Genomic DNA, 17226 nt, shown 5'->3' with positions numbered 1-17226 from the left:
TTGGGGTCTGGGGGACGGAAGATGAGGAGTGGCTGCTCATGCATGAGTGTCTGGGGGTGGGGAGGGGGAGAAGGAATGGTTCAGGAATCGATAGCTGTGATTCTAGTGATTATCAATTTGTGAATTGATTGGTGGTTTATGGACAAACAACTTTGACAGGTATTGTAAGTGTGGATTATATCTCTTCCCCTCTGTGTGTATGTGTTTGTTTATTTGGTTGATTTTTCTTTCTGTCTTACAGCGCTGGCTGCCCTGGAATTTACTCTGTAGATCAAGCTGGCCTCTACCTCACAAAGATCCATCTACCTCTGCCTTCCGAGTGCTGGGATTAGAGTTGTACACCACCATGCCCAGCTGTGAATTATATCTTAATGAAAAATATATGAGAAAAAAAATTAGCCTCCCTCCCTTTCTCTGAAACCCATGCTCTACCCCTCCTTCTCCTGATGGTGGATATACCTCTGTGTTTCTGAGTCCATTACTTCCTCTAGGCAACGCCTTGATTCTGCTCTTTCTATGAAAGGCAGCTCATATTTGACGAGTCTAAAATTAGTCTTTTGATTCCCAGTCCCACGCGACAATTTATTTTCTCTTCGCCCATCCCATGCCTGTTCTCCACCCACAAACCCTGTGGTTCCTTCTCAAACTACATCTGGAATCTACCCCCTTCTTGTTCCCCCCCACACAGCCCTAGGCCACAACCTCATTGTACCCAGTTTGATTCCTCCACACCTGAGCCAGAGCAATCCTGAAACCATCAGTCAGATCATACCACCTCCCTCCTCTGCTCAGAGCCATCAGTCCCATCCAGATACCTCAACTCACCTATGAGCCTCCTTATGATTAGCCATGCAGAGCACCTGCACCTACTGCAAGGCAAATGCATCTCTCCCTTCAGCTCCCTGTGTCCCACCTGCCCTAGCAGAGCTGCCAGGACCAGCAGGAACAATCTTTGCCAGGCCCCCAGCCTGGCTTCTAGTCAGCAAGGGAAGCCTGGTCAGCAGCCTCTGCTAATATACAGTCCTAAGAGCCAATCACCAGCAAGAAAAGATTTAGCCATGACCCCAGCACCCTGGACATCAAGGAGCTCCAGGCCACTGAAAGCATTTGTGCAGAAATGGCTCACACTGCCAAGAGAAAGGGTTGTGTACAGACCTGCAAGGCTGGATTCATCATCTGAGGCCAGGGGCCAGACTTGCTCCCACAGGGCAAGAGGGAAATTCCCCAAGTCACTGTCTTTGGGAAAGAGGACAAAGGGTAGGCAGGCCAGCACTGACTGCTGACCGTACTCCGTGCTTGGCTGGAGAGCATCTGATGTGCCCACTCTACTGCTGACCATGGGTGGTGAGCATAAATGACCGTGGGGCTGAAGCCCCAGCCCAGAAAAAGCTCTCAATAAACATTCCAGTTCCTTCCTGCCCTTCCCATGTCCTCCTCTCTTCCTGCTCTTCAGAAAGAGTGTGGATTCGAATGTTCAGGGAAAGCCAGGTCCAGGCCCCCCAGAGAAGACAAGAGCACTTGTGTCTAGTTTTGAGCTGAAGCCAGGATGGAAATGTCCTGGTTTCTGAGGGTGCCAGAGGACAGACGGCCAGGCTTTCGCTCCTCACCAAGACAGCCCTTGCTGAGAAGGCAGCAAGGAACAGCAGCAAGGTTGGGAGCCTGGGTCTGAGAGCTCCTGGGCAGAAAGGGGTCTGGAGAACAGCTCTTTGCTGTTTTGTGGCAATGGATGTTCCAGAAGCTGGCATGGAAGAGAGTGAACGTAGAGGCATGTAAGGAGGGGAGGCCCAGGAACAGCTGCTTCTTTGTAAGTGGACAGAAGTGTATGTCCACAGCTATTCTGAACACTTAAAACTTGTACCAAAGTAGAAGTCAATATGACAGGGTGGAGAACATGCTTAGTGGGGTCAGGAGGCTGAGGCCTGGCTCCGCCATTAGCCAGGTATGGTCCAAGCAAGTCATTTCTCTACCTGCACTGAGTGTAACCCAGGGGGCTGGCATGACGAGCTCAGCCGCCTCCAGGCTCTAACCCAGCAGAACCAACAGGACACAGCATTGCTAAGACAAGGAACTGAACAGAAGGACCCAAAGAGAATTACAGATCCCTCATAGCTGCCCTTTCCGAAACAGCCAAAGGAGGGGAAGGCCCAGATGTATTGTCGGAGGGAATGACACCAGAAAGTGGCACACGACGCAGTGAGGCATTATTCGGCCTTAAAAAGGAAGGAAGGCCATTGCTAAGAAAAAGAAGTCAGCTATGAAAGGACAAGGATGCGATCCCACCGATCCTTAGCTTGTGTATGAGGCATGCAGGGTTGCCACATTCGGAGACAGAAAGTAGAATGGTGACTGTCACAGATTGGGTGAAGCAGAAAGTCAGTGTGTATAACAAATAGGTAAAGAGTATCGTGGGGGCGGGGTGGAAAAGTTCTGGAAACGGAGGGTGAGGATGACTCAGGGCAAGGGTAACGGACTGAATGCCACACGCTGTACATTTCAGTGTAGTTCCAATAGGAGATCTTATTATATATGTTATATATAATATGTATATTATATATAGCATTTATATAAATATGTATTTGTCAAAAGAAAACCAACTCGAGGGAGGGAGGACTTAGTCAGAGATGTTTAGTTCACCGGCCTTGATTCTGTTGGTCATGGGCCTGTGCCGAGACCAAATATCATGACGGCAGGGATATGTGAGGACAAAGCTGTTTGTCTCAGGGTGGACAGGAAGCAAAGGCAAGGGAGGGACTGGAGACACACCTCCTGTGACCTGCTTCCGCCAAGTAGCTCTCACCTCCAAAAATGTTGTCACTGGCTGGTGACTAAGCATTCAACACGAGCCCGTGGGAGACATTCCGTATTCAAACCATAACACTAATCCTTATTTTCACCTGCAACAGCAGCTACCATGACAGTGTTCATAGAGTGTGTGTCCACCAGCTTTCCAGCAGTACCGCTCATTGACATCATCACTATTGTGAGGATCCCCGCCTCTCGCCTCCTCCTCCCTCCCCCCGCCCCTGCTACATGCAGAGTCACTGTCTCTACCATCGTCGTTCATGTTGCCACGCTTTTGGCCTCCTCAGTCTGGAACAAGAGAAAGCAGAATCCAGAGCACTTTGAGACTGGCTTGGTGTGGGGTAACTGAAGGCATCTGCCCCCAAGCCTGGCACATCTCTAGATGGTAGCCAGCAGGGAAGCGGGACCACAGAGCACTAGTTGCCCAGGAAAGCCTTGGCCCTCCCAGGTTTGCAAACCTCCCTGAAAGATACTGACCCCAGAAAGGTTAAGTGTCTTGCCCAAGCCTATATATAACAGGCCTTTGATTAAGGTTTTCTGTACATGGGGTCGTCCTTCTAAAAGCCACAGTCGGCTGAAATGTTTTAGCCCTTTTTAATGGGGGATCTTAGGCTGTAGACCGTGCTAGTCTGGGCGTCTAGTATCTATTCTCAGGGAAGGCCTTGATGGGCAATGCCATATGCTAAATGTGCTGTCTAGTTTTATGTCGACTTGACATGAAGTGGAGTTATCAGAGAGGAGGGAGCCTCAACTGAGAAAATGCCTCCATACTCTCCATACTGGGCTGTAGGCAGTTTTTAAATTAGTGATTATAGAGGGCCCAGGCCATGGTAGGTGGTGCCATCCCTGAGCTAGTGGACCTGGGTTCTATACGAAAGCAGGTTGAGCAAGCCATGGTAAGCCAGCCAGTATCACCCCTTCACGGTCTCTGCATCAGCTCCTGCCCCCAGGTTCCTGCACCAGTTGACTGTTCCTGTCTTGACTTCCTTTGATGATGGACTGTGGTGTGGAAGTGTAAGCCAAACAAACCCTTTCCTCCCCAAGTTGCTTTGGTTTTGGTGTTTCATCACAGCAATGGAAACCCTAACTAATACACTAAATCAGGCCCAGTTTCACTGATCTGAGCTTCAAAGTAATGCTGCAGCTCTATTTCTCTGTCTCTGCTGCTAGGAACTGTTATCACAAAATCTAAAAGGCACTCTGGAAAATACTTTCTCCCCTTCAGAAGCAAATGTTCAAAGTTACTTAGAAAAACACTAAAGAAGCTTACATGGCAATAAAAAGAAATAACATTGACTGAGCCACAACTTGTACCAAGCAGTGTTCTTTTCTGCATGTATTATGCAATATTTTTCTGAATGTTTTCTGTGGAACACAGCTCAAAATGAAGTGGCCAAAATGGTTCTTTGGGGAAATCCTAACAATATACTCTACTAATGTGCTCCTAATATACATTGTAAGTAAAGGGTTTTATGAGACCTGTAGTAAAGAAACTTATTTCCACTTGTCTAACTCAGTCTATTCTAAGGCATAGTATATTCCAATAGATAATGCCTACAATTATTTTAGAAAGTGCAAGGTGAGAGCCAGGCAGTGGTCACGCACGCCTTTAATCCAACTACTCAGGAAGCAGAGGCAGGAGGATCTCTGTGAGCTCAAGGCCAGCCGGATCTACAAGAGCTAGTTCCAGGATAGGCTCCAAAGCTACAGAGAAACCCCGTCTCAAAAAAGCTAAAAAAAAAGAAAAAAAGAAAAAAAAGGAAAAAGAAAGAAAAGAAAAGCAAGAGCAAGCTGGATACAATGGCATGCACCTTTCATCCCACCTCAAAGACAGGGACCAGAAGTGGTGTGGGACAATTCTGTATTCTGTCAATTATGTTTTAAATAAATGCTGTTGGCCAGTAGCCAGGCAGGAAGTAGAGGCAGGACAACCAGGCAGGAAGTAGAAGCAGGGCAATGAAAACAGGAGAATTCTGGGAAGGAGGAAGTCCATGCCTCTGGAGTCCTGCCCAGACACGGGAGATGGAAGATGTGACCTGCCCCATTGAAAAAGGTACCGAGCCATGTGGCTAACATATACTAGAATAATGGGCTAATATAAGTTATAAGGGTTAATAAGAAGCCTGAGCTAATGGGCCAATCAGTTTATCATTAATATAGACCTCTGTGTGATTTCTTTGGGGCTAAACAGTCATGGGACCTGGTGGGAGGACAGAAGCCCCAACAAGCAGGTCCTCATGTTACACCAGCAGATCTCTGTGAGTTCAAGGTCAACTTGATTTACATAGCAAGTTCTAGGCTAGCCAAAGCTATACAGCAAGACCTCGTATGAAAGGAAGGAAAAGAAAAACAGAAAAAAAAAGCAACCGCACAACAACAATAAAAAGGAGTCCATGAGATGGCTCAGTGGGTGAGGGCTCGTCCTCCAAGCCTGATGACCTGCATTGACCTGCACCATTCCTAGGACCCACACAGTGGAAGGAGAGAAGCAACTCCTACAAGTCCTCCTCTGACCTCCACATGTGTGTCATAGCTAAAGAAAGTACACAAGCTCATGTGCATACACACATGTACTAAATAAAATGTAATAAAGGAAGTGCATAAATGTAAATTTATTGTAATAGTTATGAGTATAAGCTTTGCTAAGACAAGAAAACAAAGAAAATAATGTAGCAAACCAATCAAATCTGTAACTGCGAATAAACTGTTCAGTATTTGATAATTCATTTATTTATTTAAAATATTTGCTGACAGAAATAACGGGTGTGTGAATACTAATGTAGATGTCTTGGTCATGGAAGATCTTGCCAATAGAGTGTTATTTAATAGGCTATGAATGTAGCTCAGCTGGTAAAGTGTTTGCCTACCGTGCCTGAAGGCCTGGCATATATACCTATAATCCCAGAACTCAGGAGGCAGAGGTAGGAGGATCAGAAACTCAAGTCCAACCTCAGCTGCACAGCGGGTTCAAAGCCAGCCATACATGAGACCTGCCTTAAAACAAAAGACAAAATTTTCATGAGTTATCTCTGCAGAAAGAACATGCTAGGGGTGGGGGGAGAGGACCACATACAAATTCCCGAGTAGGGATTCACCTGTCTACCTGCACCCTAGGAGGGGAGAGGACCACATGCAAATTCCAGAGTAGTTTGTCTTCCTGCACCCAATGAAATGCTCAAAACCTCAGGCTGCACACAAAGACTGGTGTGTTTTATGTATGATGCACTTCTCATACTATAACATACATCAATCACTTTAGGGGAGGGTGGGGATGCTGATAGGCGAAATACAGGTGCCCAACAAAGTTCTGACAGTTCCAAGAGAGGTGAAACTTAGGAATGACGAAGCCATTTTAATATGATTGGAGGGCCAGTTGTCAAGAGGTTATATTGGTTCCAAGCATCTGCATATTTAACAACAGAGTGTTTAAAAAAAAATGCACCAGACAAAACCCCAGCCGAAAATAAGGAAATTTACAATTTCACCCTGAGATGCAACACCCCGCTTTTAATAAATGACAGAACAAGTACTCAGAAAAGCCAGTGAAGATACAGAAGACTTGGGCATTATCAGTCATTGTGATCTGTGAGACAAACTCTGAGAACATCTATGAACACAGCCCATCTTCTGGGCACTGAGACAAGCCTCAAAAAAGACTTAGAATAATTCACTGTATGTTCCCTGACACATTGGAATTAAAGATCCAGAGCAGAGAGGTCTTCGGGAAAGTACCAAATTCTTAAAAACTAAGTCAGATACTTCTAAATAGCCTACGGGTCAGAGAAGAAATCTAAAGGGAAATTAGAATTTGATAGGATTAGAAATAAAACATAAGCCAGGTGTAGTGGTTCATGTCTTTAACCCACCCAGTGCTTGAGAGGCAGAGGTAGGCAGATCTCTGTGAGTTGAAAGCCAGTTTGGTTTACAGAGTGAGTTCCAGAGAAAGTTAAATAGTGAGACCTTGTCTTGGAGAAAAGGAAGGAAGGAAGGAAGGAAGGAAGGAAGGAAGGAAGGAAGGAAGGAAGGAAACATATGATGTTACAATTTGTGGGGCACAGCTAAAGGAGTAATTCAGAGAATTTTATAGCACTAAATGAATATTCAAGAAAGAAAAAATGACTTGAAGCATCAGCATCTGCTTACACTTCAGGCAGTTCTAACAAAGTGGAGCATGGTGTTGTGTCACTGAAGCTCAGGTACTTGGGAGGCAAAGGTGGAAGGATCACTGAGCCCAGGAGAAGGTGACTAGCCTGGGCAGAACAGCAAGACACCCCTTTCCAAGGGCATGAGAACAAGAGAAACTTACATCTAAAGTAAGTAAAGGAGAAAGAATAGTAATGAGTGAAAAATCAATGGAACTAAACGAGAATAATCAATGGGTGTAAGTGCTGGCTTTTTGAGAAAATCAATACTTATGAAACCCAACCCTGCCTGATCAAGAAAAGGAGAAAGAAAAGGTACAAGTTACTAATATCGGGAATGAAAGATGACATCACTGTAGAATTTACAAGTTGTAAAGGTTATAAAAGAATATTACAAGCACCCTTATGGCAATAAATTTGTCAATTCTGATAAACAAAACAATTTTTTAAAAATCACCCACTACCCGAGTTCACTGAAGACTAGAGATGACTTAATGACCCTATGTCTGTTGAGGGCATTTAGCTGACAGTTTAGAAGCTTCTCCATAAAGCTTGCAGTCCAGATGGTCTTGTTGGCGAATTCCAATGAATGTATACAAAAGAAATTAAAAGAGACTTATTAAAACTTTCCTAGAGAATCGAAAAAGAAGGGTTAATTTCCGACTTGTTCTAGAAGGCCAGCATTACTTTCATACTAAAGTTAGATAAATAAATTATAATTAAAAAATGGTCTAATATCCCTCGAGAATACAAGTAAAACATTTCTGTATCAAATTCTGTCCAACTGAAGCCAATGGCATATGAAAGGGCAATTCATCAGAACCATGTGCTGTTTATTTCAGGGATGAAAAATTAGTTACACATTAGGTAAAGGGCCAGCAAAGGCTCTGTGTGGTACCTGCTACCAAGCCTGACGACAGAGCTCAACTTCCAGGACCCACATGGCGGAAGGAGAGAATGTCCCCCAAGTTGTGCTCTGACCTCCACATATACAGGCTGCAGCACACGCCCCAATCTCCTCCAAGACCCACACTAAATAAAAGTAATTAAAATGTTTTTAAAAATTGAGGGAAAACCTCAACATAATTTACCACATTAGCAAACTAACAAAGAAAAGCCATGGGATTATCTCAGCCAGAGAAGGCATTTGACAACACCCGACAGCCGCTCCTGATTGAAACCGGCTGCAAACCAGGGAAGGGAGCCTCCTTGACCTGATAAAGGGCATCTCCACCAAATAAATCTCCAGTTAACATCAGACTGATGCCAAGAGACTGAACACCCCCCTTAGGAACAAGGCACAGATTCTGTTCTTATTCTGCCACCCAGCACAATACTGGAGGCTTTAGTCACCGAAATAAGGCAAGAAAAAGAAATAAAAACCATTGATTGAAAAGGAAAAGATAAAACTACCATTACCACCATGATCATCCATGCAGAAAGGAATCTCACAAAGAGCCACTAAGGCTAATACAGAAGGTTATATGATTGATACATAAAAATCAATCATATTGGAGGATCAGGAAGCACAGGGAAGGCAGTGAGGGGAAAATGGATTTGAGTAAAATATAATGACATATATGTGTAAAGTGCCACAATGAAACCCATTACTTCATAGTTAATGTGAAAGTAATTTTAAAAATTAGAAATCATAGCCAGGCAGTGGTGGTGCATATGTCTTTAAATCCCAGCACTTGGGAGGCAGAGGCAGGCACATTGTGTTTGAAGCTAGCCTGGTCTACAAAGAGAGATCCAACAAAACAAACCCAAAAAATTAGAAGTAGTCTAATTTTCTATATTCTAGCAGCAAACAATTGAAGCTGAAATTTAAAACATTCATCATAGCATCAATGCAGATGTAAGTATAAACCTAACAAAATGTACATAAGAGACCTATGTATTCAGAAGCACAAAACAATCGAGAGATCAAGGAAGACCTAAATAAATGGAGAGGGACAGTGTTCACAGGTTAAAAGGCTCAGCATTGTCAGCTAAGACATCTGTTCTCAGAACTGAGGACGTGGTTCAGGGCTATGTCACTTGCCTAGCATGTGTTACGGTTCAGTACCAAACACTACAAAAATTCCTTCAGGTTGTACACAAATTCAGCACTATCCCAAACAAAATCAGAAATTAACACTGAGTCTATAATTCATATTCATTCACATGGCTTCAATTGCTAAGTTATCATAGAGCTATAACTGTTAAAGCAGTGGCGATTTGTCTAAAGTCAGACGTCCAGACCAAAGACAGATTACACGGGGAACTGGTTCTCACTATTGGGACAAAGTCAACTGGGAGCTGGAAGGAAGATTATCTTTAACAAGGAACTCTGGAAGATCTGTCCCACCCCCGTGCCACATGCAAAGTGTACAGAATAGAACAAAACGTAAATGAAAAACCCAAACAATTCAACTTCCAGGAGAAACCATGAGAAACACAGCCGTGACCTTGGGTTAGGCAAAGATTTCTTAGACAAAATACCAAAAGTACACTCTGTGAAAGAACGAATAAACTAGACGTCATCAAAACAGAAACATCTAGTCTTTGAAAGGAACTGTTGGGAGGATGGAAAACAAGACACAGACTGAGAAAAATATTTGCATTTATCTGAAAGAAACTTGTAAGTCAGCAGCTTTCCAAGCTCTCCTCCTAGACCAGCGCCCTGTGATTAATGGGCTTAGCTCAGGAAGAGAATCATGGCCAGCGGGAATCTAGCAAGGGGGGGGGGGGTCTCCAGCTTCAACAATCCCTACAGGGTGTGCTAAAAACCAAGTCATTGCCCTCCACCCTTGGAGTTTCGGAATGAGAAGGGGTCTGGATTCACATCTCTAGGAAGCTCCTTGACCACCATACTTTGAGAAACCCTAATTTTGAACAGAGTAGAAATACAATGCCAGATGCAAGCTCTCCCAACAAAGGGGCATTTATTTCCTAAGTACACTCCCAACAAAGGGGCACTTCCTAGGTACACTCTGGTTAGTAAGAAATCAGTTTTCATATATTGTGAGAGCCTCCTATTCTTGGGAGACCTTTCTCAGTTTTCCTTAATAAATCTAAAAAGAGAAAGCTTCTCTTTTTTATTAGCTTGAAACTTCTGTATCTGCTCATCAGAGCTTCTGCTTAAAGAAGCAACTCCCATACACCGTTTCTGAGCTGGCAGGATTCTCCCTGGCCTCTTCTTTCACAGTCTGCTTTCATTACCACTAAGGTCTTTGAACACTCTACCAGGACCAGATCTCTATCTAGAATTCCCCCTGGATGCTACATACTGCCTTACAGCAACCATCCCATAATATCAGCAAGCAGGAAACCATGTTGCCCCACTTAAGCCTATCACATTTCCCTGATTCTCCCCATGGTAACCCACCCCATGCAAGGCTGTCATCAGGTCTCACCATCCAAAATGGCCCACTGATTGTCAATCTCCGTATGCTTCAGGTACGAGTCTTCAATGGTGGGGTCGTAGTCAGGCACAAAGATCTTCTGGAAAAACTGGATGGTGAGGGCGCTCTTGCCCACACCTCCATCTCCCACCACTACTAGTTTATACGTGGGGAGGTTGTCACTGGGTACAGCGCTGGTGGCCATGCTTCTGGTAGCCACACCTAGGGAAGAAAGACACACAGGATGAGGGAGGGGTCTCTTTCTTTTGAACTAGGGAAAAAATAATCATGGGCTTTCTTTCCTGAATTTGAGAGAAATATTCATGGGAACAAAAACTCCCAAAGGTCAATTAGAAAGTGAAACAAGGCAAAACAACGTGAACATGTCATGTGTGGTCCCACTGCTCAACGTGAACACGTCATGTGTGGTCCCACTGCTCAACGTGAACACCTCATGTGTGGTCCCACTGCTCAACGTGAACACGTCATGTGTGGTCCCACTGCTCAACGTGAACACGTCATGTGTGGTCCCACTGCTCAACGTGAACACGTCATGTGTGGTCCCACTGCTCAACGTGAACACGTCATGTGTGGTCCCACTACTCAAAGACAATCACCGTTCCAATGACCTGTTCACCACTATTCCCTCAACACAACTACATGCCAGGTCTGGTCTGATTCACACCATCCCACTGGTCTTCACGGAGCCCAGCTAAAAGCTGTGTGGAGAGAGTTCCTCTACAACTAGCCTCTGCCCCAGAGCTGCACACGTAAGAGGGGGTGTGTGTGTGTGTGTGTGTGTGCTCTGAGCGGAGCAGGGATAGAAGACACACACCTTTCACATCACCGCCTATCAACTATAACAATTCCAATATTATCAATCTGAATGCCCTGCTGAGAAAGACCTGAGGCTGTTGAGCCCGGAGGACAGAGAGGCTGTGCAAATTCAGCACGCCTGTGCTCTGGGAGGCCCTTTCCAACCCAAATCTGCCATCCTGTCCTTCCATCTTCTTGTACTTTATCATGCTGAAGTCAGGCCAGCATTAAAGGGAATCTGTCCATCCATTTAAGCTGGGACAAAGAAGGAAGAAGCGGGTATTGTAGTGGTTCTCAGCAGGAGCGGTTCTCTCCCCCACCAGATCTCTGCGATGCTGGGATGTTTCCGGTATCACCAAGGGGGCAGAGGCAGGGAAGCTGCTTCACACTCTAGGAAGCACAAGCCGGCCTTCCCCAGCAAAGACCTGTGGGCGCTGAGAAGCTCCCCACTAAGGCAGAGGAAAGAGCTGGAAATGGGGGCCCAGGGTTCTGAAGAATGATAGGACCTTCCCAGGCTAAGACTGATCGTGACGAGGTGACAGAGAGCAGAGTGACCTTGGGATATGATGTCACAGAGTGCCCAGAAAGAGAGGCAAATGGGGGTCATGGAAGGTGCACTCAGAAAACCAGGAAGGAAGCCAATGGAGTGCTATCCGTCAGCAGCCAGCTGTGGGCTGGCAGTCAATGTCACACACCAGTGAGGGAAGGACACTTTGTAAGGGCCAGAGGTGGTGGCTGGCTCCAAGGAATAGATTTTTCAGACACAACAGTTGCACACATGACCTCCCAGCGACTGCGACAACATGCACAAGACGGGCACAAGCCCAGGCCAGGCCAAAGCCTAGTGCAGCCCAAATTCCACCACTAGCGAGTCGCCACTGGCCACTGGCTGCAAGGAGGAGAGTCAGCTTTCTGGTTAGTTAGCCACACACTGGGGCAGACTCCATGCCCAAAAGTAGCTGGGTAACACAAACTGGACTAGACAGAAGAAAAGGAGGAGATGCTCAAAGTTGGGTGGGTAGGGAGGTGAGGGTAGGGAGGGTAAATGTGGGAGGAACTAGGAGAGGCGGTGAATGGTGAATATGATCAAGATGCATTGCATAAAAATATTCTGAAAAGAACAATTAGGACTGCTAACAGGGACAAAAGCAGCCCACTGAAGATCCTGGCAGGGAAAAGCAAGCCGCAGGGCTCGCAGGCCACTCCGAAGCAGCATAAAAACCAATCCTGGGGGAGCAGACGCTTGCTGCTATCTCTGTACAGATGAAAACACCCCAGTGCTGCACTGGGGAAGAGAGAGGCTCAAGGGGTAGCTGGTAAAGAGGGTGGGGGATAGCATAGCCCAGAGCACAAGGGCTTGGGGTTCCTGCCGCTACCACTGGGTCCCTCCCACCCCCACCCCAAAGCAGAGTTTTCTTCTAGACCAGACTAGCAGCCAGTTTGAGAGGTATTTATAATTATTTTTGACTCTACAAGATCTTCGACGCTAGGCTGAGACACAAAGGGTGTTAACAAAAATGTGGGCTGTGTGGCCATGTTGATTTGCATGTGGCTGAAGGGCAGCGCTGTTGCTGGAGCCTCCCCAGTCACTGAAACCTGATGTTGACATTTCGGACTCCCCCAAAGTGTGGGGGAAGTACAAGCTTTTCTGCAGGCAGGAAGAATATAAATCTGTCAAAACTGGGCTGAGAACAGGCTTTCAGAAATGGATCAAAATTAAAAAGGGGCATGCCCTCTAAAGAGTTAAAACACTCTGTCAGGTGAGACTTTATTGCAAGGAAAAAGTCTAATAGGGGAGCGTCACAAAAATGTTAGGAATGGGGAGATGGAGGTATGAATAATCCAAATGTTGGGGGGAGAAGGGGGGAACAGATACACGTAGCAACCAGTTAACTGGCTGGGTGTAGTGGTACACACCTTTAATCCCCAAACTGGGGAGGCAAAGGCAGTAGGATCACAAGTTCAAGCAAATGTGGGATACATAGCAAAACCTTCTTGCATATGCATGCATGCATACATACATACATAGAAACAAAACCAAAACAGGATGCTTAACAAACCTAGAAAAAGATTTGTACTATATATGGAAAAACACCAGACCTCTGAACAGCAAAGGTATAGGGCCACTATTACAGGGAGGCATGCATACACGACTGTCCTGGCCCAGAAGTGGAACCAGAACAGCAAGGTTTGGAAGTGGCTATTCCAAAATCAGACTGCAGGGCTCTTCGATTTCCTGTGTCTGTTTTCCATCTTTCTCTCTGTGTCTCTCTGTTTCTCTCTCTCACACACACACACATCTGCTCATGAATACAGTCAACATTCTTAGCCATGAATTCTATATTGACAGATTCAAATCAACTATGAGTTGTAAATTATTGAAAATTTGGCAATCTTATCAAAAGCAATCTACAGATTCAAATGCAATGCCCATCAAAAATCCCAGCAAAATTTTTCACAGATCTTGAAAGAACGGTACTTCATATGGAAAAGCAAAAAACCCAGCATAGCCCAAACAATCCTGTACAATAAAAAAACTTCTGGAGGCATCACAATCCCTGACTTCAAACTGTACTACAGAGCTACAGTACTTAAAACAGCCTGGTATTGGCATAAGAACAGACAGGAGGACCAATGTAACCAAATCGAAGACCCAGATATTAATCCACACACCTTCAAACACCTGATATTTGACAAAGAAGCAAAAAAAAAATCAAATGGAAAAAAATTTAAGAATATTTAACGAATGGTGCTGGCATAACTGGATATCAACATGTAGAAAAATGAAAACAGACCCATATCTAACACCATACACAAAACTCAAGTCCAAATGGATCAAAGACCTCAACATAAAGCCAGCCACACTGAACCTCATAGAAAAGAAAGTGGGAAGTACACTTGAATGCATTGGTACAGGAGACCACTTCCTAAATATAACCCAAGCAGCACAGACTCTGAGAGAAACAATTAATAAATGGGACCTCCTGAAACTGAAAAGCTTCTGTAAAGCAAAGGACATGGTCAACAAGACAAAATGACAGCCTACAGAATGGGAAAAAAATCTTCCCCAACCCCAAATCAGACAGAGGTCTGATCTCCAAAATATACAAAGAACTCAAGAAATTGGTTATCAAAAAACAAATAATCCAATTAAAAAAATGGAGTACAGACCTAAACAGAAAACTCTCAACAGAGGAATCTAAAATGGCTGAAAGACACTTAAGGAAATGTTCAACATCCTTAGTCATCAGAAAATGCAAATCAAAACAACTCTGAGATTCCATCTTACACCTGTAAGAATGGCCAAGATCAAAAATACTGATACAACTTATGTTGGAGAGGTTGTGGGGTAAAGGGAACACTTCTGCATTGCTAGAGGGAATGCAAGCTGGTACATCCCCTTTGGATGTCAGTGTGGTTATTTCTCAGAAAATTAGGAAACAACCTTCCTCAACACCCAGCAATACCACTTTTGGGTATATATCCAAAGAATGCTCAATTGTGCCACAAGGACATGTGCTCAACTATGTTCATAGCAACACTGTCATAGCCAGAACCTGGAAACAACCTAAATGCCCCTCGACCGAAGAATGGATAAGGAAAATGTGGTACATTTACAAATGGAGTACTACACAGCAGAAAAGAATAACAACAGCTTGAATTTTACAGGAAAATGGATGGAGCTAGAAAACATCATTTTGAGTGAGGTAACCCAGACACAGAAAGACAACTATCACATGTATGCACTCATAAGTAGTTTTTAAACATAAGCAAAGAAAACCAGCCCACAAATCACAATCCCAGAGAACTTAGACAACAATGAGGACCCTAAGAGGGACTTACATAGATCTAATCTACACGGGAAGTAGAAAAAGACATGATCTCCTGAGTAAATTAGAAGCATAGAAACCTTGGGGGAGGGTTAAAGGAGAGGGGAGCAGAGAAAAATGTAGAGTTCAAAAAAAATCAATAAAGAAATAAAAATAATAATTGAAAATTTTTTGGGGGGAGGAGTCTTGGAGATCTAAACCAGTCACCCAGATCTTTGTTGGTGAGGACAATGGAGAATCAGGTGCCCGTGTAGCTCCTAAGGATGGGCTGAAGGCCTTAGGTGGAAAGATCACAGGTTTTAACACAATTAGTTAGCAAAAACAGTCTTTCACCAGCCTCACCTGAAGCTGGCAGGCTCTGTCGATGGTAACTTAAGAACAGCCTGGGAAGACCGTGAAAAAGATCAGCAGGAAACAAGGCTCCTCTCTGGCTTCTGACCACACCTGTCTGGAGGGGAAAGGCGCATCCCTTCCAGTCCTCTAGACTGGTTGGCCAGCCTGGCTGATGCTGACATCAGCGAGACGAGGCCTTGAGAAGCTGCTGCCCCTGACCTCCCCGCTCAGCCTTGAGACCTGCACTGGGAATAGAATCTGCTGTACTCTTCTTCTAGCCTTCTCCCAGTCCCAGATGCTGGGTCACAATACAGACATTAAATCTTATCATTCTTTTATAATTTACGTATGCTATATTAATAAAACACTTTTGTATGTGAAAACATCATTTGGGGCTGGCTCTGAAGCTTGGTTGGTGAACTATCTGCTTAGCTGCACTAACCCTCTGGCCCCCAGAAGCTGGAGGCCGTGAGCATGCCTGTAATTCCAGCACTGGGGAGGTGGGAGCAGGAAGATCAGAAGTTCAAGGTCATCCTTAGCTACGTAGTAAACTGGAAGCTAGCTTTAACATGAGACCCTGACTCTAATTTTTTTTCTCCTGACATGTAAGGGCTATTTTTTTTCTCACCATTATTCCTTAAACAGTATGATATCGCTTTTTATGCAGTATATCTATCGTATTGGGCGTGTATAATGCAGAGGTGACTTAAAGTGTATGGGGAGGTGCTATGGCATTTTATGTGAGGGACTTGAGAATCTACAAATCTGGGTATCTGTCAGGGTCTTGAAACCCTGTATGCCCCCCGCCCGCCCATACCAAGGGATGACTGTAATAGACTTGTATAGTGTAACAATTTGAGAGTGTTAAAATCTCCCTCACAAAATAAAACGTGCAGGCTCCCTGAAAATATTGTCTGCTCTCATTTAAGCTCTTTGGGATAGAGCTGGATGTGGCTCCAGCACCAGAACCAACAATGCAGATGAGCTACAGCTTCAGTGGCCTAAGCTACCACATACAGGGGCCACAGGAGAGCGAACCACAGGACTGCAGGAACGGGGGCAGACAGGAAGGGCAGACACCCTCTTCTCTGCTTCTCCGGTTAGCGGAGCCTAGTGCCTCTGTCCTCTCTCTCCCCAATGGCCAATGACGCTGGCCAGAGCTCAGGTGCTTGCTGGTAAGAGACTTTTCCACCCTCCCCTGGAAGCCATGTAAACGAGCAGCAGCAGGCAGATGGGAAAGGGCGAGGAAATAAACCATTTCTGTTGATTGTGTTCTTCAAAAGACCACAAGGTAAGACACACACTAGCAACAGAGGACCCAAACTTGCCCTTTGAGTCAGAGTTCAGACCACCCACAGCAGAATCACCTGCCGACTTGCTATAAACAGCTTCCCCTTGCTGAGGCAGCTGGCAGGAAGTGGTCAGTGGAGGTCTCCCTTCTTTTTATAGAGCTCTGACCGACCTCAGGCGTTGAAGAGTTCCAGGCCACAGGGAACCGCAGCAGGCCAGGGTTCCCTTTCTCTTGGACTTCACTTCTTCCTAGGACTCAGTGGAAGAGGCTCACTCTCACTGTGTCAGGCTAAAAACCCTCTTCATCTGTCCGCAGCTGATGGGTCAAGTTCAAACTCCTACACTGAGCATTTAATGACAACCTCTCATTAGCAGCCCGCAGTAACCGCCCTAGCCACCTGTGCAGCAGTGGTACTCTATTCCCCGCAGCTAGCCTTTGCTCTCCCGGTGTGCCCACCGTCATGAAATGTCCACTGTTCACAGAATGGCGGTGTGCAGAGGGGGCCAGTCCAGGCCCAGGAATCACTTCTCAGGGGAGACACAGCCTCCACCTTGTGCTTTGAGCTCCATGGTCCACATGCAGAGGCCACCATCACACTTGGAATCTTCTAACATTTGTCATGCACC

At 45.3% G+C, this 17226-nt stretch overlaps 1 protein-coding gene across 6 annotated transcripts in view; it reads right to left on the bottom strand.

Moving 5' to 3' along the window:
* Mras (muscle RAS oncogene homolog) overlaps positions 1 to 17226 on the bottom strand; it is a 52608-nt gene that overhangs the window by 15920 nt on the left and 19462 nt on the right. For all 6 annotated transcript variants that reach the window (XR_012909964.1, XR_012909965.1, XR_012909963.1 and 3 more), the window contains exon 2: positions 10343 to 10552. Coding sequence is in view for 3 of the 6 variants with exons in the window: in XM_075964891.1 (XP_075821006.1) it covers positions 10343 to 10535 (193 nt within the window). In the remaining 3 variants the exon portion in view is untranslated. The remainder of the gene's footprint in view (positions 1 to 10342; positions 10553 to 17226) is intronic.

The sequence above is a fragment of the Microtus pennsylvanicus genome, chromosome 3, assembly GCF_037038515.1.
Source record: "Microtus pennsylvanicus isolate mMicPen1 chromosome 3, mMicPen1.hap1, whole genome shotgun sequence".
Taxonomy (NCBI): Eukaryota; Metazoa; Chordata; class Mammalia; order Rodentia; family Cricetidae; genus Microtus; species Microtus pennsylvanicus.
This window is presented reverse-complemented; position numbering and strand designations above follow the sequence as displayed.